At 43.1% G+C, this 24,644-nt stretch overlaps 1 protein-coding gene across 3 annotated transcripts in view; it reads left to right on the plus strand.

Annotated features, from left to right (window-relative positions):
• Nucleotides 1-24,644, plus strand: part of TMEM233 (transmembrane protein 233) — a 31,006-nt gene that overhangs the window by 1,085 nt on the left and 5,277 nt on the right. Inside the window, exon 1 of one of the 3 annotated variants that reach the window (XR_006195210.1) lies at nucleotides 23,854-24,289. The exons of 1 other annotated variant lie outside the window; for it this stretch is intronic. Coding sequence is in view for 1 of the 2 variants with exons in the window: in XM_042910398.1 (XP_042766332.1) it covers nucleotides 24,254-24,406 (153 nt within the window). In the remaining variant the exon portion in view is untranslated. Of the gene's footprint in view, nucleotides 1-23,853; nucleotides 24,407-24,644 lie in introns of those variants that run through there. One more of the 3 variants, XM_042910398.1, reaches the window with a different exon arrangement.

Here is a 24,644-nt window from a genome sequence, read left to right on the forward strand (position 1 = left end):
GCGCGCCTCTCTCGCCCAGACGCTGCTGGTGTTCCAGTCTGCCCTCCCAGAGCTGGGCTCCGCGGCCCCCTTCAGCCCCGGTGGGAACTCCCGGGAGAAACCCACCAGGAGGGCGGCGAGCGTCCTCGAGGCCCTCGCCTTATTGACTGGAGCAGCTGGCCCGGGGGTGGCGGCGGGGTGAGGTTCCGACCGGCACTGTCCCGGGACAACCCTTGCAGCGAGCTCCCTCTCCCGCGGGTCCACCTCGCCTGCAGCTGGGCGACCCAACTCCGCAGCCGCAGACCGAGAGTGGGATTCAGCTCAGGAAGATCGAGCTGAAGATCCGCCCCCGTCCCCCACGCAAGTCCGCCCACACTCGCTTGGTGGGTACACACAAAGATTTCATCTGCACGCTCAGCCTGCTCTGTCCCAAACCCCGTTTGTCCGCTGTCTGCACCAGCATGCAAGCGGGCCGCCGCTGAAACTCTGACTGCCTGGTTTCAAACACGAGTTCCGACCACAGACTAAGCTGTACGATCTCCGGAAATCGCTGCACCTCTCTTACCTTCCGCCTCTTTCTGTCTGTCAGATGGGAATAATCATAGCCATAATTTCTTGACGTTGCTGTGTTAATGAGATGATTATAAAACGCTTGGAACAAGTGTCCAGCATGACGCTAATACTAGATCTTTACTCAGATGTCAGTGTTGAAAATCAAAATCCCCACAAGCTCTACTCCCCTTTCCCTGCTGTTTTCCGCCCAAAGCACTTCTCTTCCATCTGATACATTGTTTTACTTATTACTGCGCTTACTGTTTGTGTCCCTTCCTTAGAGTATAAGCCCTATGAGGGTAGGGGTATTCGCCAGTGTTGTTTGCTGCTGTATCTTCAGCACCTAGAAGAGAATCTGGCAGGTGATGGATGCTCCATAAATACATGAAATGAATGCATGTGTGAGGGAATGAATGAATGAATGAATGGTGTGAATGGATCATGATGTCTGCTCAACTCCTGCTGCCTTTTTCCCCACTGGAGCCAGGAAAACCGTGGTATCAGGTTCCTTAGAACCAGCCAGCCAGTTTCCTCCCTTCCTTCCTCACCAGAGAGATATCCGGTCTTGGGTTTTCTGCAGCGAACTGGGGAGGATGCTGCAGCCAAATTCCCCAAGCAGCAGCAGACACTCTGGCTGGAATCGGTGCCCACACTCTATCCTGATTTATTAATGAATCAGCAGACGGTTCACCCCTTTCCCAGTGCCAATTATAAAACTGCCTGCAAAGGCTTTTTCCTTCATTGATCGGATATGAGCTAACACTCCAGCTGGTGGTGACAGGTTGGATACTAATGATGCCACTTGGTGTGTCCTGGGGATAAGACTGGTACATGCTTTGAATGGAAACCTCTTTTTTTGACCCCCTCCTCCCCATTCCCTCTCTCAAGACTTTTCCAGTAGTTTTATAGCAAGACACCACTCCAATGCCAGAAACCAGACACTGGAGTTGGGAATGTTGACCACGGGCAAGTTTCATACCTTCTCAAAGCCTTGGTTTCTTCATCTAGAAAATGGGAATTTGAGGGGCACTTGGATGGGTCAGTCGGTGAAGCATCTGACTTCCACTCAGGTCATGATCTCACGGTTTGTGAGTTGGAGCCCTGCATCAGGCTCTGTGCTGACAGCTCAGAGCCTGGGGCCTGCTTCGGATCCTTCTCTCTGCCCCTCTCCTGCTTGCACTCTGTGTGTGTATGTCTCTCTCTCAAGAATAAACATTTAAAACAATTTATAAAAAAAAAAAAAAAGAAAATGGAAATTTGAAAAGCGTTTTAACTGGAGCAAAAGCGTTATAAGGATGGAACAAGATAAAGCATGTCGAGCTCCCAGCAGTGTGCTAGGTACATGCAATAATTTTCAGACAGATGGATAGATCTGGAGCCTGGAAACAACATATGTCACATACGAAGCCAAACAGAACATCAAATAAATGAAACCCAAATTCTAAAAAAGAGCTTCCCACACCCTCCCCATTGCACTCCCTCTGAGGTGCTTTCCCATTGAAACCATGTGGATCTGGGCTCAACACATTTCATGATAAAGACTCCAAAGTCCAAAGAATAAAGAGGAAGAGGAAAGGTGTGCAGGAAGGAGGTGGCTGACCAACTTGGCCAGCTGTGTGTTTCCCTAGGGTGTCTTGCGGGCTTCCATCTGGCTATTTCCAAGTCTGACTTATCCATAATTTGTGGTAAAGTCAGGCACACCGTTGCTGGGAGTGATGCCATTCCCCATGGAGGCACTCAAAAACTGTGGTGTCGCAGTGATGTGGGGGCACTACCAGCATTTGTTGGAAAGAGCTAAGAGTAGTCGCATCCTGCAATGCTGGAGTCTGTCACCCAATGAAGAACTGACCTACCCCAAATATCAACAACACCCCAATCAAGAAACACGGTAAAGATAATACAAAGTCACATGAATGTGAATGTATGGAAAATATTGATAAGGCTCAAAATAACTAGTTCCCAGAACTGTAGGAAGAACCAGCAAATCTCGAAACAATCGAGATTCTTTATTAAACCAAGCCTGAGAAGCCTTCTATAAATTACCCAGTTGGAGATGTTGAGGGATAATAAAACTACTTTGAAAAATATACATTTGGAAGAACATTCTTCAAGCTGTGTGTGGGCATCTGTGATCTTCCCACCACCCCCATGTGGAGGTAGGGAAGTCCTGGGAGTTGTGAGGCAGTCAGTGCCCTACAGGTGAGAATTGGTACAACATGGCTTGTTGTATCCAAACTTTGATGAGCCAAGCATTGCCAGGGGCAGAGACATAGACATCTTTGCTTCTGCCTGCATTGAAAGTGCACTTAACCTGTACTCAATTTCAGGGACAGATGTCTCAAGAACTTGTCCCCGGCCTGAGCCACTGCTAGCCCAAATTGCACATTCGTAGGAATTTGAAAATGGCACCCCTTCTCCATACAGATGGAGCCCTGCATCAGGCCATATGGCTTGGAAAATGGAGCTTCAGGCTGGCTTTCAAGCCTCATTCCCCATGCTCCCATCCATCCCTGGGTATCTTTGTTTATTCCATCCAAAAGGAACTCCATAACTTCCATACGGCTTCTGACTCTGGAGAAAGAATGTCTGTTTGTGCAACAAATATTTCTTGAGCATCTATTATGTGCCATGCTCGATTCCAGATGTCGATATACTCCTTTACCTCTATCAAGCAGTAAATAAGATCAGCAAGATTTCTGTGCTCTTAGATGTAGAAGAAAGGTTCCAGGCAAATTGCAGGAGTGTTGGCAATTTCAGGTTGAGTTCACCATCTGTTGTTTGTGTGGCTGGTATTTGCTACCTGGCTCAAGAGACTGGAGTTGAATCCATGCTCAGCCTCCATACTTGATGAGTACGTGATACAGTCATTTGCACAGCTGAACCAATCTGGTCACTCTTAAGAGTGAATATGAAACAGCCAATGACATTTGACTGGGTGATATATAAGCCTTCTTTCAACAGAACTTCTCCCTCACACTTAGAGAACTTGTCTAGATACCAACCACTGAGGTTCAAATCCTTTTCTGCCATTTGCTACTTTTGTGATCTCATGCCACTGACTCAGTCTTTCTGAGGCTTGGTTTTCCAACCCTGTAAAATGGCCATTGTGATAGTACTTACCCAAGTACTGCTGTGAAGACTGGATGATAAAAGTTAAATGTTTTCATCCCATTGCCTAGGACACAGCTAGCATTCAATAAGTATCAATGATGATGATGATGATGATGATGATGATGATGATGGAGATGACGGTGTGTACATTTTAGGGATACAGCCATTGCCTTTTCAGTGGCAGTTTTTCTCTTTTTATTGAGACTAGAAAATTCAGTAAGAACAAAAGCAATGACAAGAAAATATGTCACTGGAATAAATAACTGTTGCAGCCTAAAAGTAAATATTAATGCTAAACTGGAATGCATACGAATAAACAAGGAAGACTTTTGGTTAAGCACAGAATATTAAACATGCTTGCTCTCCTCCACTCCCTTCCAAAACCACTTAAAATGAAAGTAAGTGAATTTAAAAGGGCACAAACACCGAAGGACAAATTAGGAGAACAGGCGAAGCAATGAAAGAGGTGACAAAATCTTGGAACATGGAAAATGGCTAGCTGAACACTGACTGACTTTACAGAGTAGATAACACTGAAATCTGAATCCTGCAGAAGAAGAAGCCAACAAGAATAAAGTCAGTGTACCCTAAAAAAACTCTAGAAAGACTCAGAAATTGGAGGCACCCATTGAAGATATCACTTCTGAAGGTAGGAATTAAAAGTAGGGCCAAAGAGAGGAGGAATCTTTGCAAGTCTGTTTAAGAAGTCATTATTACCAGAGGTCATCTGTCAGCCCATGCAGTAGGCACCTACTTCCTCAACAACCCTGACAAAAGATGGGAGATTTGCTCTCTGGTGAGATTAAACACAATGGCTCTAGACACCTGAGGTTACAGTTAAGACACCACGGAACAAGGAAGGCTCTAGCCCCTGTCCCCACTTAGTACCCCTACCCTGGCATCCAGGTAGGAGACTGGAGAACTTCTCTTCAAGAATGTGGTCATACCAAAAGAAAACAAACCTGCAGACACAAACATTTAGAAGTTCTCCAGAGAAATCATGGAACTGCCACCCAGTCATGCCAGGCCACCCACCCGTTGACAAGCCCCATCCTCACACACAAAACTTCCAGGAAGTTTTTCAGTGTCTCACTTTCAAATATGAACAGGCAGTCACAGATTATTGGACATGGGAGCAATTCTTCTGAATTAAGAGACCTGTGGTTTACAGAAGAAATGAAGTGCAAGGAAATAAATAATGCCAAGAGGCGCAAGAAAACTTCAAGGCCAGATGATGAACATCCTCAGAGAAATAAGAAACTGGGTGGTAACCACAAAACAAGAATAGGTTGGGAAAAAAAATAAATCAGAGAAGCAAAACACAGAGCTTGGGACTTAAAAATATGAGGGTAGATTAAAAAAAAAACAAAACAGAAGGATTAGAAGTCAAAGTTGAGATAAACTCAGGGAAGTAATACAAAAATCAAAAAGATGGAAAAATGTGGCAGCAACTTAAATGTCCATCAACAGATGAATGGACAAATAAAAGGTGGTATACACATACAATGGAATATTTATTCAGCCTTTCAAGGAAAGGAAATTCTGATGCATGCTACAATATACCCCTTGAAGACGCTATGCTGAGTGAAATAAGCCAGCCACAAAAGGACAAATATTCCATGATCCCACTTACATGAGGTACATAGAGTAGTCACATTCATTGAGACAGAAAGGAGATGGTGGTTGTCAGTGGCTGCAGAGTAAGGGGAATGTGGAGTTATTATTTCATGGATACAAAGTCTCAGTTTGGGAAGACAGGGAAAGTTCTGGGGGAGGGTGGTGGCCATGGCTGCCTAACAATGTGTATGTACTGAATGTCACCGAACTGTACGCTTAGAAATAGTTAAGAGAGTAAATGTTATGTATATTTTGTCACAATAAAAAAAAATGAGGAAGGATATTTTCTCCCCCAAAGATGAAAATACTCAAGAAAATATAAGAAAATTTGAGAATCATTCCCAGAAATCCAACATCTAATCGGAAAGTTCCAAAAGCGAACAAAGAAAATTGAAGAGAGGAAATTATTAAATAAATGATTACAGGAAAAATGTTCAGAACTGAATGCATGAGTTTCCAGATTGAAAGAGTCCCCTGATACCCAATAAAATGTGTACCAAAGCACATCGTGGTGAAATTTCAGATATTTAAGGGTAAAATTTCTCCCCAATCCTACAAACTTTAGAAGAAGAAAGAGCATGCCATGTTTTCAGCAATGTTGAAAGTTAAACAGTGAAACAATGACTTCCAAATCCCGAAGGAAAATTGTTTCCAACCTCGATTTAGACCCATCCAAACAATTGGTCAAGGGAGAGAATAAAGATATTTCCAGACATTCAAGATCCCCCCCAAAAAAACCCAAACAACAATAACAACAACAACAAAAACTATCTCCCATACACCATTTCTCAGAAAGCTATGGGAGGATGTGCTCCCCCAAAACAAAGCAGTAAATCAAGAAAGAGAAAGACACAGAATCCAGCAAAAAAAGATCCAACACAGAAAAGAGGCAAAGAGAAATCCTCCTCATAACAAGGCAATGGGTCTCATACACCCGCAGAAGATTCAGTGGATAGTGGATGGGTGGTCTGAAAGCCATTGTCAGAATCCATTATCTGGTCGTGGGCTGGCAGAGGAAGCTATAGCCCTGCCCCACGCCTGACCACATCTGCTCTAGAAGACAAGGTTTGTGGTCAAAGAGAAAGTAAATACCCGCAGGATGAAAGGCAAACCAAACTGTTCTTTCCATCTGACCCAGGCTCCACCAGGGACTGCTCATCCATCAAGCTATGTTTCAAGCGGACTTCAATTAAATTTAGAGAGGAGATTGTGTGTGTGTGTGTGTGTGTGTGTGTGTGTGTGTGTGTGTGTACGGGACCAAGGCAGAACTTGGAAATAACAGATCTCTCAGTCCAGGAAGCTGACCCAGGAGATTTAACACTGCTCACAAGTTGGAGCTCTAAATACTGTAGCCAATAAGTTACAATAGACCCAATACTGGGTCTATTGCTACTGTAAGCTACTATAGACCCAATAAGGCCTCTCAGTTTGGGTTCTCCCCAACCCTCTCTAGCTCTTCCCACACGACTGTCAGCTGAGAAACGGGGTATTAATATTAAGAGACCCTTGTGATTTATTTCTTATGAATTCTGGCACATGCAGCTCTGAAGGGTAAAAAAAACGGTTCCAGCTGGTAAGAACCTTACCTGAAGTGTGGCATTGTTAGAAATTTCTGTTATAGATGCCTGCAGATTTTATAGATATGCATGTCAGCCAAGCAGCCCCTGCTTTGTTTGTTACTATGTGGCAGAGGGTGGCCACTGACATTTGTTACTTGGGAATCTAGACCTTAAACTGCTATTGGAGTCCTTTCAGTCCTAGGCTATTGGAGGTACAGACTACATCTATTTCAAGATGTTAATCTGTGTGTTCCTATAAAAGAAAACATTTTTTTGCCTCTCTAAAAGAAAATACATTTTAAATACTATTTTAATTTACTGATAAAATGATATGATGATTGCATCATAACATAATATGGGAAATATAGATAAAACAAGATTGACCACTAATGGATGGCTCGTGAAGCTGGGTCATGGGAACATGATTTTTTTCATGTTTAAAAAAATTCTGTAAGAGCTGTTTTTTTTTTCTTAAACGTTTATTCATTTTTGAGAGACAGAGAGAGACAGAGCATGAGCAGGGGAGGGGCACATAGAGAGAGGGAGACACAGAACCTGAAGCAGGCTCCAAGCCGTCAGCACAGAGCCTGACGCGGGGCTCGAACTCACAAACTGGGAGATCATGACCTGAGCCAAAGCCAGATGCTTAACTGACTGAGCTACCCAGGTGCCCCCATAACACCTTTTTTTTTTTTAAGGAAAAAGGAAAAAAAAAAGTCCAACCAGAGCCTATTTCCCAAAGTCATCAAACACTGCCCAGATAACAATAGCAGCTATTAAATGAGTCAGCAAAACAGGCCATGGTTGAGGGGCAGTTTGTCATTAATAAGCAAATTATTTCTGACTTATAACGTATGAATTTTAATGATGACTTCGGAGGAAACTTGTGAAGAATCATCAAGGGGAGACCAAGTAGGAGGCCTCACCTCCCACGGGAGTGCTTCCCAAATTTCAAGCACTTGAGGATCTTGTTAAAATGCAGATTTTACTCCTCTTTCAAAACTCAGCTGGAAAATCACCTCTTCCATGAGGGCCTTTTTGATTGCCCTTCTCCCTCACCCTAGGTTGTGCCCACTATACTTGGAATAGATTTCTCTCAGTGCACCTTTATTTCTTCACACCAATTTGTGCACGTGTGCCCCTTGAGCTCACCTAGCACAATGCAGAGCACATCGTCAGTAAGTAACATTTATTTGATAAATGAATGAATGAACTGCATGAATGAATGGCTACAGAGGCCTAAGTTTGTTCCTACCTTTATCTCTGAGGATGCTCCTTGCTTCTGAGCTATGTTCTGCATTTCTGCCACAACTTTTTTGAAAAATATCCAGGAGATCTACTAGGCTAATGCCATGATTCACCGAGAGGCTGGCCAAGGCTCGGTTCCCAACGATAACTTTCTTGGCTGGTCTGGAGCTCACCAGCATCCTCACACTGCAGACCAGTGGGTCCATGCTTAGAAACTGGTCTCTATCTTCAACTTGCTAGTCCATGGGACGACTCTCTTCAGTTCAGAGCCACTCACCCAGAAATGCGATGCCTTCAAAGCATGAGCCTGAACATATCTGAAAACCTCCAATTATGCTGGCATTAGGTTCGTATCTCAAAACTCCAAGGTCAAGAATTAAACCAGACTTCCCAGAACCATGCTTCTTGGACAACTGGTTCTGCCCAATGTTAACAAGTTTTACCAAAAAAGGGGCGGGGAGGGGGTTATGAAATTGGAAGGTCAAATGCTAAGTTTAGCAAAAGTAAACCCCTTCCTTTCCTTCAGGGTTTCTCAGAACGTGTGGCCAACACTGTGCCTTGTGGCTCTTCAGTGGCAGAGTTAACAGAGGGCATAATTTGCTTAACATGTAGCCCAGGACCCTTTGATCCTAAGGCTAATACACCACAAAGCACACTTTGGGAAATACTGTTCTTAATGATACAGCTTCTCACTCTTAACGGACTGAGCCATTGTTGATATGGAAGTGTTCCATCCCTAACATTCTTGTCTTGTACGCCCACCTCTCCCCACTTTCTTCCAACAGAGGTGTTTTTAGTGGGTCCCCCTCCCCAAACTTCTGCTGATGTTCTCTCTCCCTCATGCTCTCTTCTCCCGTAGGTGAAATTCAGAAATTCGTCTTTCTGTTTCCTTTATTCTTTATGTGTCCTATTCTCCCAAACTGAAGGAGGCCTTCTATATTTAACTCCCTCTTCTGATAATTTCATTTGTTCTTTGTTCTGGACAATTTTGGTAGTGTGGTATCGCCATTATCATCATCATCATCACCATCATCTTATTTGTCCATATGTCTTTACTCCTCAAAGCATTTTCATATGGACACAACTTCACTCTTTCCTCACAAAATCCCAGCAAGGATATGCAAGAAAGCCGTTTGCCCCATTTATCCACAAGGAAGCAAGGCTCAGAAAGGTAACACTAAGTAACATATGGAATTGATGAACCCCTACATTGTACACCTGAAACTAATATAACACTGTATACTAATTACACTGGAATTTTTTTTTTTAATTTTTTTCAACGTTTTTTATTTATTTTTGGGACAGAGAAAGACAGAGCATGAACGGGGGAGGGGCAGAGAGAGAGGGAGACACAGAATCGGAAACAGGCTCCAGGCTCCGAGCCATCAGCCCAGAGCCTGACGCGGGGCTCGAACTCACGGACCGCGAGATCGTGACCTGGCTGAAGTCGGACGCTTAACCGACTGCGCCACCCAGGCGCCCCTGGAATTTTTTTTTTTTTAAAGGAAAGAAAGACGACACTAGTGGGCAAAATCAAACATGATGGTCCTTGCCCCATGGAATTTATAATCTAGCCTCTTGAAGGATTATGGCTATGCCTTGCCCTTTGATAGGAATACAGCTTTGATGTTCTGAAAGCTTTCCCTTTTAATAGACTTGCCCCATCAATAAAAGAAGCATCATATAATACTCTCAATCAAGCCTGGCAGAATTCCTCTCTAGCTTTTTGGTTTTAATGATAGACGGGCAAAAGGACAATTCTCACTTGTCCTTGAAGATATTTATGGAGAGAAACAGCCCAGAAGCATGAGAAGGAGACAGACAAGCATGAATGAATGAAGGGTGATGACAAGGAAATGGGCCTTGTGGTCTACAAGCCCCATCTCTAAATTTCCAGCACTACCTTTAGGCACAGAAACTTAGGAGCAAGCAAAATCTAAATGAGAAATCTGAAAGTCATCTGAAAACTCACATTATTACTAAAGGACCCACACCCATCAAGCTATTTTGATGGAGCCTGCTACCGAGGAGTTGGGGATCTAAGACAATGCTGATCTATATAAAGAGTTCTTATGCCCGAACAAAAGTATCTGAGGCTATGTTCAGGCATTGATGTAAGTCTATTCAGGTATGTGAGTCTGTGTGTGTAAGAGAGAGACAGAGACAGAGAGATAGAGAGAGACACATACACAAAGAGAGACAGAGAAAGGGAGGTAACTTCACTTCCCACTGGCCAAATATGTACTAGAGATACAGGGATGGTGAAAATGAGAATGGTCTTGAAAGACAAGACGTGTCTCGAAGGAAAGGGAACACGTTCCAAAACTGGGATTTCAGTACTGGCAACCCGACACATCAAACAATAACAAAAATTTCAAATGCCATACTGTTTTCCGTAGCGAAGCCCACTTTTTTGTTCTGTCTCTCAACTGCACAGAGGTCACCTGATGCTCCTGAGGTACGTTCTTCATGCTTTTGAAGGACACGTGGCTCATAATGCCTTCCCTTGGGCCACACTATCTCCTAGGTATCTACCAACGAAAGTAAATGGACACTGGCCAGAACACCTCCAATACTTCAACATCCCATGAGCCCCCAAAAAAGTCCCTTCCATATTTGTGCTTGATTGTGATGAAGTCCAAAGCCCATTTTCAATGAGAAGGAAAACAGAAGAGGCAGGGGTATTGCAAACAGACATCTGTACGACCAAAGACAGAGAGAGCCTGGGCCATTAGCCTTCTCCTCCAGTTATGGGGTCCCTGACCCCTGACACTATGGAAGGAAGCTGACTGGGTGGAACTTAGCCCTGAGCTTCAAAGGGAAAAGCTGGAAAAAGGAATTCAGTTGAGGGAAGAGAGCTTTAAGCCAACACAAAGAAACATCACTTGAGTATGCCTGGTCCCCTCAGAGAAGACACCACAGCACTTAGGAACCCTCTGGCCACTTTTTCAAGGGTAGGAAGCAAGGAGCAGGGGTTCTCCCACATTCATTCACTCATTCAACAATTCGTGAACACTTACTATGTGCCAGACATTATGGTGACCCTGTAGATAAATGTCAGCTTTACACAGCTAACCTTTTGGGCATCTGTGAGCTAGCTGGTTCTCAGTGACCAGAAACAGCCCACGTGTTGGGTCAGTGAATTAGCCTCTCTTCTTCCCCCAAGAGTTCTGAACTTGTTAAGAAATAAGATACAGGAAACAAATAGATGATCTGTTTGTTCATTCCAAAGTGATCTACTCTGCCCCCAAAATGAGCCAACCTACACCTACCCTATACTCTATGGGCAGCACAGAACAACCACAGCCTTCCCCTGCTTGTTGAATGAGACAGTCAAGGTCTTGGCTCTCTGAGAACTTGTCTTAGTGGGGGAAGACAGACTATACACAAGTTAGCACATAAACAAGATCATTTCAGAGAGTGGTAAATGCTGTGAAGAGAATATACAAGAAGTATGAGAGAGAAGGACTAGTGGGAGCAGGTGGTGGAGAAGAGATTCTACTTTAGAAAGTGTGGTTGGCAAAGGCTGAAGGATGAAAATAAGCCAGTCATGGCAAGATCTGAGCAGAACCAGGAAGTGCAAAGGCCCAGGGGTAGAAAAAGCATGGTGTGTTCCAGGGACATATGCTATGATATCTATGTCATCCACTGAAAATGGACCTAACTCCCCCAGGAAGGAATCCCAGAATCGGTCACCAAATAGAAAGCTAGGGCTTCTGTTATCTGATGAGGTGTCACACAAGAGCTCTTCACAGATCATTACTTTGCCCAGGCCTCAAGCCAACCTGCTCCCACATTTAGGACCAATTTTTGGTTTACTTTTACTTCAATTCATTCTAAACTAGAACAATCACTCAGAATTAATCTGGTCAGTAAAGAAGTAAGATCTATTTCTGTCTGGGTCTCAGTTTCCCTAGGCATTAATGGGCTGTGAGTGCGAATACAGCAGACATTAATAAACAATAGCCCAGGGGCGCCTGGGTAGCTCAGTCGGTTAGGCAACTGACTTCGGCTCCGGTCATGACTTCGGCTTGGGTCATGATATCGCAGTTTGTGAGTTCAAGCCCCACACCGGGCTCTGTGCTGACAGCTCAGAGCCGGGAGCCTGCTTCGGATTCTGTGTCTCCCCCTCTCTCTGCCCCTCCCCTGCTCATGCTCTGTCTCTGTCTCTCAATAATAAATAAACGTTAAAAAAAATAAAAACAAACAAACAAACAATAGCCCAGGCTTCACTGGTTCTTGGCCCTCCCTGCTAAGGCAGCTCCCACAAAATTCCATTCTGTATTTCTGAGAGGTGCTTCTCACATTCTCACACAAAACTGCAATGTGGTAACGGTTAACTCGTGCTGTCTCCAGCAGACATTGGGGTAACAGTCATATACCCTCAAGCTGCTTCTCAGCCCTGACATCATCTCTTGCCTGACACTACCAATTCTCTGGCCTCCACCATTTGGTCCACTGGAGCCCTCAAGATACAAAAGCTCTGTCACCAGGCCTTGCTTCTTAAAAAAAAAAAAAAAAAAAAAAAAAAAGTATACAACTCAAGTGATTTTTATTCTACTCACAAGGTTGTGCAATCATTGCCACTATTTAAATCCAATAAATTTTCGTCACCCTCAAAGAAATCCCATAATCATTAGAAATCACTTGTCACACCTCTTTCCCCGAACCCCTAATCTACTTTCCGTATCCATGGATTTACCTATTCTAGACATTTCGTATAAATGGAATCATACGGGGGCGCCTGGATGGCTCAGTCGGTTAACCGTCCAACTCGATTTTGGCTCCATTCGAGCCCACGTCAGGCTCTGGGCTGACAACGCGGAGCCTGCTGGGGATTCTCTCAGCCCTCCTCTTTGCCCCCCCCCCCACCCCTCCCCTGCACATGCACCTGTGCACTCTCTCTTTCAAAATAAATTAATACCTCTTTAAAAATAATAAAGATAAATGGAATCATGCATTATATGATCTTTTACGACAGTCTTCTTTCACTTAGCCTAACGTTTTCAAGGTTCATCCAGGTTTTAGCACGTCAGTCCTTCTTTTTAAAGATAAGTAATACTTCATTGTATGATAAGACCATATTTTGTTTTTCCATTCAGTTGTTGATAGACTTTTGAGTTGACTCCATTTTTTGGCTATCCTAAATAACATTCCATGAACGTGCATGGACAAGTTTTTGTGTATGCATGTTTTCACTTCTCTCGGGTGAGAAGTATATACTTGGGAGTGTAAGTGTGGAGTCATACAGTAACTCTATGGCACGACTCTGAGAAACTGTCACACTGTTTCCAAAGCAGCTATGCCATTTTACATTTTCACGCAGGAGGGTTCCAGTGTCTCCACGTCCTCAGTAAAACTTGTCATTGTTTGTCTTTTTATTCCAGTCACCCTCCTGGGTATCTTGTGGTTTAGATTTGCAGCTCCCTAATGACTAACGATAGTGAGCATCTTCCCATGTGCTTATTGGCCATCTGTATATCTTGTTTGGAGAAATGTCTACTCAGATCCTTTGCCCAGGTCCTTTGTCCAATTTTAATTGCTTGTTTGAATTGTTGTTTGTTTACTATTGTTGAGTTGTAAGAGTTCTTTATATATTCTGGATGCAAGTCCCTTATCCGATATGTAATCTGCAATGCTGTCTCCTCTGTAGTGGGTTGTCTGGTCCTTGTTTCTTTCACTTGCCTTGTGACCATTGGGGGGGTCTATGTGTTGCAAAGTGGTCTATGTGTTGCAAAGTTTTCAATGAAACGACTTTTTTCTTTTTCTTTTTTTTTTTTTTTTTTTTTTTTGCTCGGAGCCTCTCTCTCTCGTTTACTCCCCAACAAGAACTGGCAACAGATTCAAAGGCAGACACTTGTGGTTCAGGCTCTACAGTCAACTCCTAGGTTCGAATCCCAACCCCACCCCTTCATCTAACTTCTCTGAGCCTCGGTTTTCCCACCTATTCAACGGGAATGTTAATGCAGATCTCTCCACATTGTTTTCAAGATTAAATGAGGTAACACCAGGCCCTTCACGCTCATTATTTCAGTTAAGCCTCACAACCAGCCTGTGCTGTAGATATTATCACCCCCATTTTACAAGTGAGGAAAACAGACTCAGAGCCATCCACACAAGGCCTTATTTTCCTTTGAGTTCAGCTACTACCCTATTAAAGATCCAAACATCTATTGTAAATATTGTCTGTAATAAAATGAAGCATAGCACAATTCACATACACATATACAAGGACTGGGGTGGTGGGGTCCATTTAAGTGAAAAACTGTCAGTGACTCTGGCTTCTGAAGTGAAAGCAGCTGAAATCCCTTCATAAGCATTTGACCTCAAGCCAAAAATTCCTCATTCTGCTCATTCAGACAGCAAACCCATGTCTGCTATCCTAAGGCAGAAGCCCACGCTTCAGGACTCTGACACAGAAGTTAGATGACTCAGTTTACCCTCTGTTCTGCCAGTACCAAAATGACTGGTTACCTTGGTCAGAAAGTTAAGTTAACCAACTGCTTCATTACAGTGTTTGGTTGCGTTGTTTGTGTTATTTGTTTGCTTTTCTGTCAACCTGACCTCGTCGAAGAGAGTTAAGGAAATATTGTGTCCGGTCCTCCATCAGACACCGGAAACGAATAATGAGTAAAAAGAGACATGGCGCCCACCCTCATGGAGCTCACAGTCAGATGGTGGAGTCAAACGCTCAATGAGTCAATAAGCAACAGAGTAAAATAACTGAGTCACTTAGATGCCATGAAGGAAAGAGACGAGGGCTGACTCAGCGTGTAGGTCAGGGGACTAGTGAAGACGGAGTGACCTGACCTGAGAAGGCCGCCCTGAGGAAGCAGACATGAAAGCTGAGACGGGAAGAATGAGCAGGCACTGGCCACATGAGACATCAAGGGAAGAGGGCTCCCAGCAGAAGAAATGACCAGGACAAAGACCAGGGGGCCGGAAAAAGGAAGGTGGGGAGCAAGGAGGAAGGTTCCAAGTGGGGCTGGAGAGGCAGGCGGATGTCAGACCCTGCAGGGCTCGGAAGACCATGATTAAGAATGTGCATCTGTTCCAGGGCCATGGGGAGCCAAGGATGTGTTTCCAGCCAATGCCACTCGGCACTCCCGTCCCATCCCCCCACACAAGTGACTTACGCTCCCTTCCCTTACGCATTATCAGACATCAAGAGCCTTCCAAAAAAGCTGCTTCCCGCTGTGGTGTCACTGGCTGCTGGGGCTTCTCTGCTTACCTGTCCCAGGTAACAGGAATGTGCCTTCTCTGCCCTACCAAGGGGGAAGACACCTCTTGGTTTTTATGAGGTCTTTTTTTCTTAACAGTAGGCATAATCCTAGGAGGCCGCAATTGGGCAAGGGAAATATAAAGCATACTAAATAAAAGTAGAGCATATTAAATAAAGTATATTTAATAGCTCATTTGTTTTCATCTCTGTCAATCGGCATATGGCAAAATAATAATAACATCAATGTAATAGCCAATACTTACCGACTGACACGCTATTTCTCAAGCGCTGCTCGAAGCATTGCACGTGTATTAACTCATTTAATCCATAAGGACCAGGAAACCAAAATATAAACAAACAAACAACTGACAATGTCTTCCATGGCTATTATTTTGGGTTTGGGGGCTAATTCTGTTTGAGGGTGAACGTGGGATTTCTGAGCACGTTTGGTGGTAGACAAGAACAAAGAAAATGAAAAATTTTTCAAAATATTTGACAGGGAGATCTGTAGCACAGATTGGAGATATATTTGCCCTATTTTTTTTTTTTTTTTTTTACATCAGTGGCCAAGTTTTTATTAAATTAGAATCAAGTCAGCTTCCTGAAGCCGGGTTATCAACAGTGTATTGAATCAAGCTCATAGGTTTTTGTGGACATAATGGCGTAGTTATTGTAAGAGCTTTGTCAGTTAACTTATGGTCATTTGCTTAAGTCTGTAGCCCCCTTAGAAAGTTGTCTTTGAACGTGGAAACGTTATTTGCTTCCTTGTCTCTGAGTCTCAGTTTTCTCACCTGTAAAATGGGGCATGAAATTTTTCACCCCTATGAGGGTCATTGTGAAGATTCAATTATGTGACGGCATAAACGGTCAGTCCAGGGCCTGGCATAAAATAGATACCTCGTGAATATTAACTATTATTTTACCATAATTCATTATTATTATAACTAACCTGGCCTCTGGTTTACCTCCAGCCTCTTATTTCTCTCCTTCCCCCTCCTTCCTTCACACTTACATTTCAGTCACACTGGGTTTTCTTGAGTACCTTCAACAAGAAAATTATTTCCTACCCCTGGACCTTTGCATGTGCTGTTTCCCCTGCCAGGCTTCTTCTTCCCCCACCCACTTTTTGTAGGCCTGGCCCCTTCTCAAATCTTCACATGTCAGCCTACTGCCCCACCTCAGCAAAAGCTCCCTCCCTATACCCCATTTTTCTTGCCTCAGTAAGATTCTGTAATCATCATATTGGCCTGTTTACTTATTTTCAGTCTCCACCAGAATGTGAGCTCCATGTGGGTGGGGAGCACTGTCTGGCATATAGTTGGTGCTCAACAAACAGCTTTTGAATGGATGCATGGATGTCCATCTACAACAGTGGTTCTCAACTCTTCCCAGAATAACCTGGGAAGCTTACAAAAAAGTAAGCTGGAGTCCCAGTGCCAGAGACCTTGATTCAATTGCTCTGGGAGGGGGCTTAGGCATAGGAATCTGTGAAGTCCCTTCAGGTAATTCTAAGGTCAGCTGGGGGCTGGGAACCACCAACATAGGAGAATTTAAAAAGCATGACTCTGAAGAGTTGCATCTCAGGCTTGCACAGCAGTTACCCCATAGGTGACACCATCTCATCTGGGATCACGCAGAATGTGTCAAGAGTTCTGCTCTAAGACCAGAGAGAAAGGACAAAGTGCTTTCCATATTTGTCTGGCTCAGGACAGTCGATCAGTTTTACCATTTGATGTAAGGTGTTACAAATGTCCAGAACGTTGGCTCCCCTGGTGTTCAACTCCAGTTAGCAAAATTTATGGAGTTATACTGAGTCTCTCCTTCTTGCAAATGTGGATGCCAGGAGTCGTCTGAACCTTCTGACAGGCAGCCAGGAGTCCTGGCTGTGCAGCCTCACGACACAGTTTTGCTGGTCCCTGCTACGGTTTTTTTGAAGTTGGGCCTAGAAACAGTCACCCTCAATTCTGGTTCCTGACCAACTTTCCTTCCGTGGGTATTTGAGTATCAGGTGTCCATCCAGGGAAGGGATGTATAAATAAGCCTGAAATAACTTGATGCAGTGACTGTGACATCATTAGTATTTACTACAGGAGAAAGGAACTTGCCCACGTTTCTATCAAAGTGAGACCTTTGCCGGCTCAAGGCAGCTGACCAAGACCCGGGTGCTGTCCTTAGGTTTTATAATAACTATTCCGTTCTCCCAGCATAAGCCCAAGCTTGGACAACAGAGAAAATGCCCTGCTGGGGACTCTCAAGAGCCTTATAAAATGTGCGGTGAGGCCTTCTTTGCTCTATGTCCTGAGAAAGTTTCATTTGCCTCACAGAGGAAAATAAAAACTGGAAGGAAACTAAAAGTCCTTCTTTTCAACATAATTTTCATGGTGAACAGAGATGACACCTTACCACCCAGCACCTGAAAATAAGAGTGGTTGGTTTAGGGAATCATGAGGTCTACAGCTCAGAAAGGAACCCCGGGCAACATCCCAGCACCACGTATACAAGTTAGAAGACAACAGACACAGACACAGGGGAAGGATGTAATATGAGAGAATTTCTTTGAGTGTGGACACTCCAATCTACGTGAGACAAAACTTCACAGAACTACACACAGAGCAAAACAACAAAAACAACAAAACAACGAACCAAAACAAACAAAAACATCTCGGTTAATAGTATCATGCCAATGTCAGTTTCCTGGTTTTAACAAAGTGCTATGGTTACGTAAGATATCATCATTAGGAGAAGCTTGGTGAAGCATTTTGAGAACTCTTGGTACTATCTATAGTTTGCAACTTCTTATGAGCTTCAATCTATATCAAAATAGAAGTTATAATTTGGGGAAAAATGGACTGGAAGAAACTAGGGGAAAATTTTGCAATATATGTAACAGGTTAAGGTATATCATCTGCTCTGCTATTCAGTACAGTTGCCATTAGCCACATGTGACTATAGAGTATTTGAAATATGGGGCACCAAAGCTTTTAATGATATTATTTTGGATGTGTTGGGTTAAATCAAATATATATTATTAACTTCACCTATTTATGTTTAATTTTTTAATGTGGCTACTAGAAAATTCTAAGTTACATATGTGGCTCCCATTATTTTTCTATTGCACAGTGGTGATCTGTAATATATAAAAAGTTCTCACAAATCAATAAGCAAAAGACAAACCAATAGAAAACTGGATAAAGGATATAAGTACAAAATTCATCAAGAATAAATACAGGTGACCAATAAACATTTATTCATATAACAAGTATTTATTGATCTCCTATGTTTCAGGCACTATATTGGTCACCAGAGAGAGGTTCTTTTTTTAACGATTTTTTTTAAGTTTATTTATTTTGAGAGAGAAAAAGAGAGGCAGAGAGAGAATCCAAGCAGGCTCTGCACCATCAGCGCAGAGCCTGATGCAGGGCTCAAACTCACAAACCATGAGATCACAACCTGAGCCAAAGTCAAGAGTTGGGCACTTAATCGGCTGAGCCACCCAGGCGCCCCCAGAGAGGGTTTTAAATACACTGTTCTTAGAAAGTTTCTCTAAGAAGGTGACATTTGAGCAGAGGTCTGAAGGACATAAAGATAGCTCTACCTCAGCATTAAACCAAAGAAATGTTATTTTGAGATTCTTTTTCACCTATCAGAGTGGCAAAAAAAAAAAAAAAAAGATAAACAAGGTTGGCAAGGATATGAGGAACAGGGCACTTAAATACTGTTAGTGGTGGTGTAAATTTGTCTAGCCTTTTTTTTTGCAGGGCAATTTGACTCTGTCTCTCCAAACGTAACCACAGCTACCTTTTGATTCAGCAGTTTCATTCCTAGGAATCCATCCTAACTAAGGAGAGGCTCAAACGTGCACAAAACTCTACGAATAAGGATGTCTACTGAAGCATATTAAGTAATTGCAACAACCTTTAAGTAACTGAAATGTCTATGGGTGAGTTGCAACCATGTAAGTGACAAAGTCACTAAAAAGAATGAGACAACTACACTGACAATTTTTCTGTAAGTTTGAAGCTATTTGAAAACAAAAAGTTACCTAAAAACAACAACAACAAAAAGTGCCATGACAAATTAAGATATTGCCCCCCAAGGATGTAAGGATAATGCAACATTAGGAAATCCATCAATATAACTCACTATTTTTAAATCATGCCTGGAGAAAGAAAACAAGAATGAGACAGACCCAGAAGCACTAGCTTGGAAAGGTGCACACCCTATATTAGTGGGAAAATGCAAGTTGCAGAACAGGATAGTATAATATCATTCATATTTTTGGAATAAAGAGAAAACAAACAGACAAACTGTGTGTGTGTGTGTGTGTGTGTGTGTGTGTGTGTGTGTGTACACACAGACTTTTATGTACATTATTAAAGTTAATTTCACCGATTTATTCTTATTTTTTTAATGTGGCAACTAGAAAATTTAAAATTACATATGAGGCTCCCATTATATTCCTATTGCACAATGTGGATCTACAATATGTAAAAAGTTCCCACAAATCAATAAGAAAAAGACAAACTAATAGAAAACTGGACTAATGATAGAAGCATAGAATTCATCAAGAAGAACTACATTTGACCAACAAACATTCACATACACACATCCACACTTTACCAAACTAGCTGGGTGACTCTGGGCAAATCACTTTAACTTCTCTGCGCCTCAACTTTCCCATTAGTAATATGGAAACAATAAAGCATCTACCTCACAGACCTGTTATGAGGACAAATGAGATAATCCTAGAAAAATACTTAACACAGTGCCTAGCACATATAAATGCTCAATCAGTGTTACCTGTTATCATTATTATTTTGTCAAAGAAAGACTCAGAGGCCAAAACATTTAGAAAAGAAAAAAATTCACTTGGAAAGAAATGCAAGGGAGTCCACCTTCAAAAGGACCAGCTAGCCCAATAAAAAGCACAACACAAGTATTTAAAGAAAACCACTGCGAAACTGCCAAGGTAACCAAGTTTTACAATAATCTGTTCACGATTTAAAAATAAACAAATAAACAAAGCAAAATAGTATCTTTCTCAAGAGATTACAATATCCACAAAAGTGTGACCTCCATTTGGGCACCAACATCGCAAAAGACGGAGATGAAGTTGTCTTTGCCAAGATTTATGGGAAATACTCAAGGTTTCAATATTGGAGGGATATAGGCTCAACAGACTGACCCTGTATTCTTGGTTTATCTCAGGGTACAAATTGCTATTTCTTTATCTTGACTGATAGACACGAGGTACTTAGTCATAATGGAAGCAAGAGAAAGTGTTAGCTTTCCTTTCATATTATTCGTGGGCAGGGGGTGGGAGGTGGGCTGAGCGAGGTGATGGGGGGGGGGGGGGAGGGAAGGCGGTGTATCTAGAAGCAAATGCACCAGACTGCAAACAATGGTTATCCCTGGGAAATAGGATGAGGAAAAGGACTTACTATTTACTGGCTGTTTCTGTAGCATTTGAATGCTTTACGTGTTCACAAATTACATTTGTAATCTGTAAAGGAACTAATAAGATCATATAAATGTTAAGTATCTAAGTCATCCCCTGTTTCTTTCTAGTTCTTCCACAGCAGATGGGATAGTTTGCTTTCTAAGCTTTTCAGAAAAAGATTTATAAACCACGCATTTTCTCTACAACCCATCTCCACCTCTTCAGTCCATAGCATCTGCCAGGAGACCCTTAGTATGCAATTCCAAATTGGGAGACACAAAGAATGGCAGCCAATGAATGGGGGAGGGAGGAACTAATTGCCTCTCGCTTCATTATTAGATCTCCAACTTGAACCCCGAGATTCCCAACCAGTGAGGTCCTTCAGAGTGAAATCTGGGAGTTCTAAAGCTGCCACGCTCATCTCTCCATATCCTAACATTTACCCAGCAGATATGCCATAGACAGCCCCTTCCTCAAGGACCAGAGGAGGAAACAGATTCATAAGAGAACTCATGGCGGGGGTGGGAAGGGGGGTGGGCAGTGGAAGGAGAATCCATAGCTAATACTGAAAGAGGCTTTCATCTGTTTTTCAAGCCAACCAAGGCCTCAATTCTAGACGACTCAGCACCTCCCTTTAGGAGCCCCAGCAACGTGGTGGTTTGCAGAGAGGAGGGTCACATACAAGATGCCAGAGTGGCAGCAGGTGACAAAGGTTGAACAAGACTCACTCATGGCTTACACCCAAATCTCCCTCGGCCAGGTCACCAGCCTGGCTCTGCTGACCTGTAGCAAACAACTCACGTGGCTCAGGAAGCTTCCATTGCTCAGGGGCAATGCACAGATATAGATGTACCCCTCAATATGGCACAGGCTTACTGTTCTTCCCCCTTGAGAACATGGAACTGGTGTTTTCATCCAAACAGCCAGGAGTTGACAATATTCGGGGAGGGAGGAGTCTCCCTATATTTTCCCTCTGATTACATCAACACCAGTGCGTTGCCCTAACTAAGTGCATCTCAGAACTCGGTTTTCCAAAGCAACACAACAGGATAATGATCAATTTAAGAGCATTTTGAATGTGCGTAATTTTACACTGGATTGCAAAAAAACATAATTTTTAAAAAATGAACTGGACTGTGAGGTCTAACATTCTACACATTGACTTTGATCTGAAGACTATAAAACAAAGTTCCTGGGGTGCCTGGGTGGCTCAGTCGGTTAAGCATGCAACTCTTGATTTCGGCTCAGGCCATGATCTCATGGTTTGTGACTTCGAGCCCCACATCAGGCTCTGCACAGATGGTGCACAGCCTCCTTGGGATTCTTGCTTTCCTCTCTATCTGCCCCTCTTCTGCTCTCTCTCTCTCAAAAAATAAATCAACAACAACAACAACAAAAACCAAACTTCCTCAAACATAGGTCCTCAGAGATTCTGCTCCAGCAAGAGGCAGACCCTGATCATCTGTAATTCTGGTAAGTACCCCAGATGATTCTACTGTACCCCAAAGATCTTAGTGTTGGAGGAAGAACAAGATAGACAGTGGCAATTCACAGTAAAAGCTAACATTTATTGAGTATATACTATGTGCTGGGGCAATGCTAACTACTACTGTTAAGTCGTTGGCTCCTCTATTGTGAAGGAGATGCTATTACCATTGCCCCCAATTTACAGATGAGAACTATACAGATGTATCAACCTTAGAAAGGTTGATAACTTCCTCTAATTCTCACAGCGACTAACACATGGAATTTGAACTCAGCTCTCTCTGGACTTAGAGCCCATGCTCTATTACGTGCTTCCTTGGGATAAATCTTTTTTTTTTTTTTATGTTTATTTTTGAGAGAGAGAGTGTGAGCAGGGGAGGACAGAGAGAGAATGGGAGAGAGGCTCTGAAGCAGGCTCTGCACTGATAACGAACAGCACAATGCAGGTCTAGAACTCATGAACTGTGAGACCATGACCTGAGCCAAAGCTGGAGGCTCAACCAACTGAGCCACCCAGGTGCCCCTGGGATAAATCGTAAGGTGGTGGGCACCTTGACCTTGTAGGGCATTAAGGACAGCTGCCTAGACCACAGGTTTTCAATTCTAAGAATCTTAAAAAAAAATTCTGCAGCAACAGCCCAAGTGTCCATCGACACATGAATAAATGAACAAGATGTGATATTATACAGACAGTGGAATGTTATTCAGCCTTAAAAAGGAAGGGGATTCTAACCCATGCTACAACAGGGCTGAACCTTGAGGACACTGCTTAATGAAATAAGTCAGGCACAGAAGGACAAATATTGTATGATTCCACTTATGTGAGGTACCTAGAGTGGTCCAATCCATAAAGACAGTAAGCAGAATGGCAGTTGCCAGGGGAGGGGCTGGGGGTGGAAGAATGGAGGGTTTAATGGGTACAGAATTTCAGTTTGGGATGATGGTTGGTGGTGATGGTCACAAAACCACTTTAGTGACTGCCACTTAATGCAACTGAACCCACACTTAAAAATAGTTAAAATGGTAAATTTTATGTTATATGTATTTTACCAATTTTTTTTTTTTTTTTTTTTTTTTTTTTTTTTTTTTTTTTTAGAAAACTGGTATTTGGTCCCCACACCAATTAAATCTGAATCTTTTCAGCACATCTATCTGTTTTTAAAACAAAGAGGGGCACCTGGACGGCTCAGTTGGTTAAGCATCCGACTTCAGCTCAGGTCATGATCTCATGGCTCACGGGTTTGAGTCCCACGTCGGGCTCTGTGCTGGCAGCTCAGAGCCCGGAGCCTGCTTCGGATTCTGTGTCTCCCTCTCTCTCTGCCCTTCCCCTCCTCACACTGTCTGTCTCTCTCTCAAAAATATATAAATATTAAAACTAATAATAAAACAAACAAAAATCACTAGCCACGTGTCCGTAGTAAATACTCAGGGTTGAGCACTCCAGAATTCTGGTGCTCATGCTGCTGGAAGTTCTGGGTATCATTGCAGGTTCCTGCCTCCCCCTTCACACCAGTCTTTTGAACAAGCCCCATCACTGCCGAGGCCCCCTTCACTGCTGAGGCCCCCAGCTTGTTGCTAAGGTGGCCAGAATCCAAGAATTAATGGAAGGTTCTGGAAGTGGAAAGCTCGGTGTTCTACTGGGTGTTTCCCTGGCTTGTAATTGCCTACATGTGCTTCATCCCCCTTAAAAGTCCAAGAAGAGGAACAATCTATCACTGAAGTGCGGCGATTTGGGGATGAAGAACAGAGGTTTCTACTGAAATCTGCAATTCACCACACTGATCAACCTCCGTCTGTAACTCATGAATACTTATTTCCAGACTTCTTTGAGCTGCAGCAGAACTTTTCAGGGGATCGTCAGCAGTAGGAGTTATGATAAGGAGGGTTTATTAGAGGACTGTTCAGCTGCCCTGGCCATCAGCCCAGCAGCAAACATTCTCTGAGCACCTCCACTTTGCCCTCCAACGAACTCATATTCTGCAGGGAAATGGATATACATCTCTCACCCACTAGCCAATACCTATTTCTTGAACTCCTACCATGTACCAGACACTGCTCAAAGTACTAGCAACTAAGGTGATGTTTAAAATATTCAACAAGTATTTAAATACGCAACTAAATATTCAATCAGGATGGGGCCAACTGGTAACCCTGAAGTTGCTGGATCATGGGGAAGTCTGCGGAGAGTCAAAGGTGTGAGGGCCACGCACGATGGCTGGGGGGCCAGGAGGGGAGGGGTAACTGCTATTTACCAGCCAACCAGAAGTAGTTCAGTATTTTACCAGCTGGGAAAGCCATATGAGTAGGTACCAGTTGAATGACAGCTTGGCTTGGGGATAGAGGTGAACAGTTCAGCCAAGATCCCTGACCTCATGGATTGAACTTCTAGTGCAGGAGAGGTAAACTTTTTCTGTAATGGACCAAACAGTAA

Source organism: Panthera leo, chromosome D3, assembly GCF_018350215.1.
Source record: "Panthera leo isolate Ple1 chromosome D3, P.leo_Ple1_pat1.1, whole genome shotgun sequence".
NCBI classification, from domain to species: Eukaryota; Metazoa; Chordata; class Mammalia; order Carnivora; family Felidae; genus Panthera; species Panthera leo.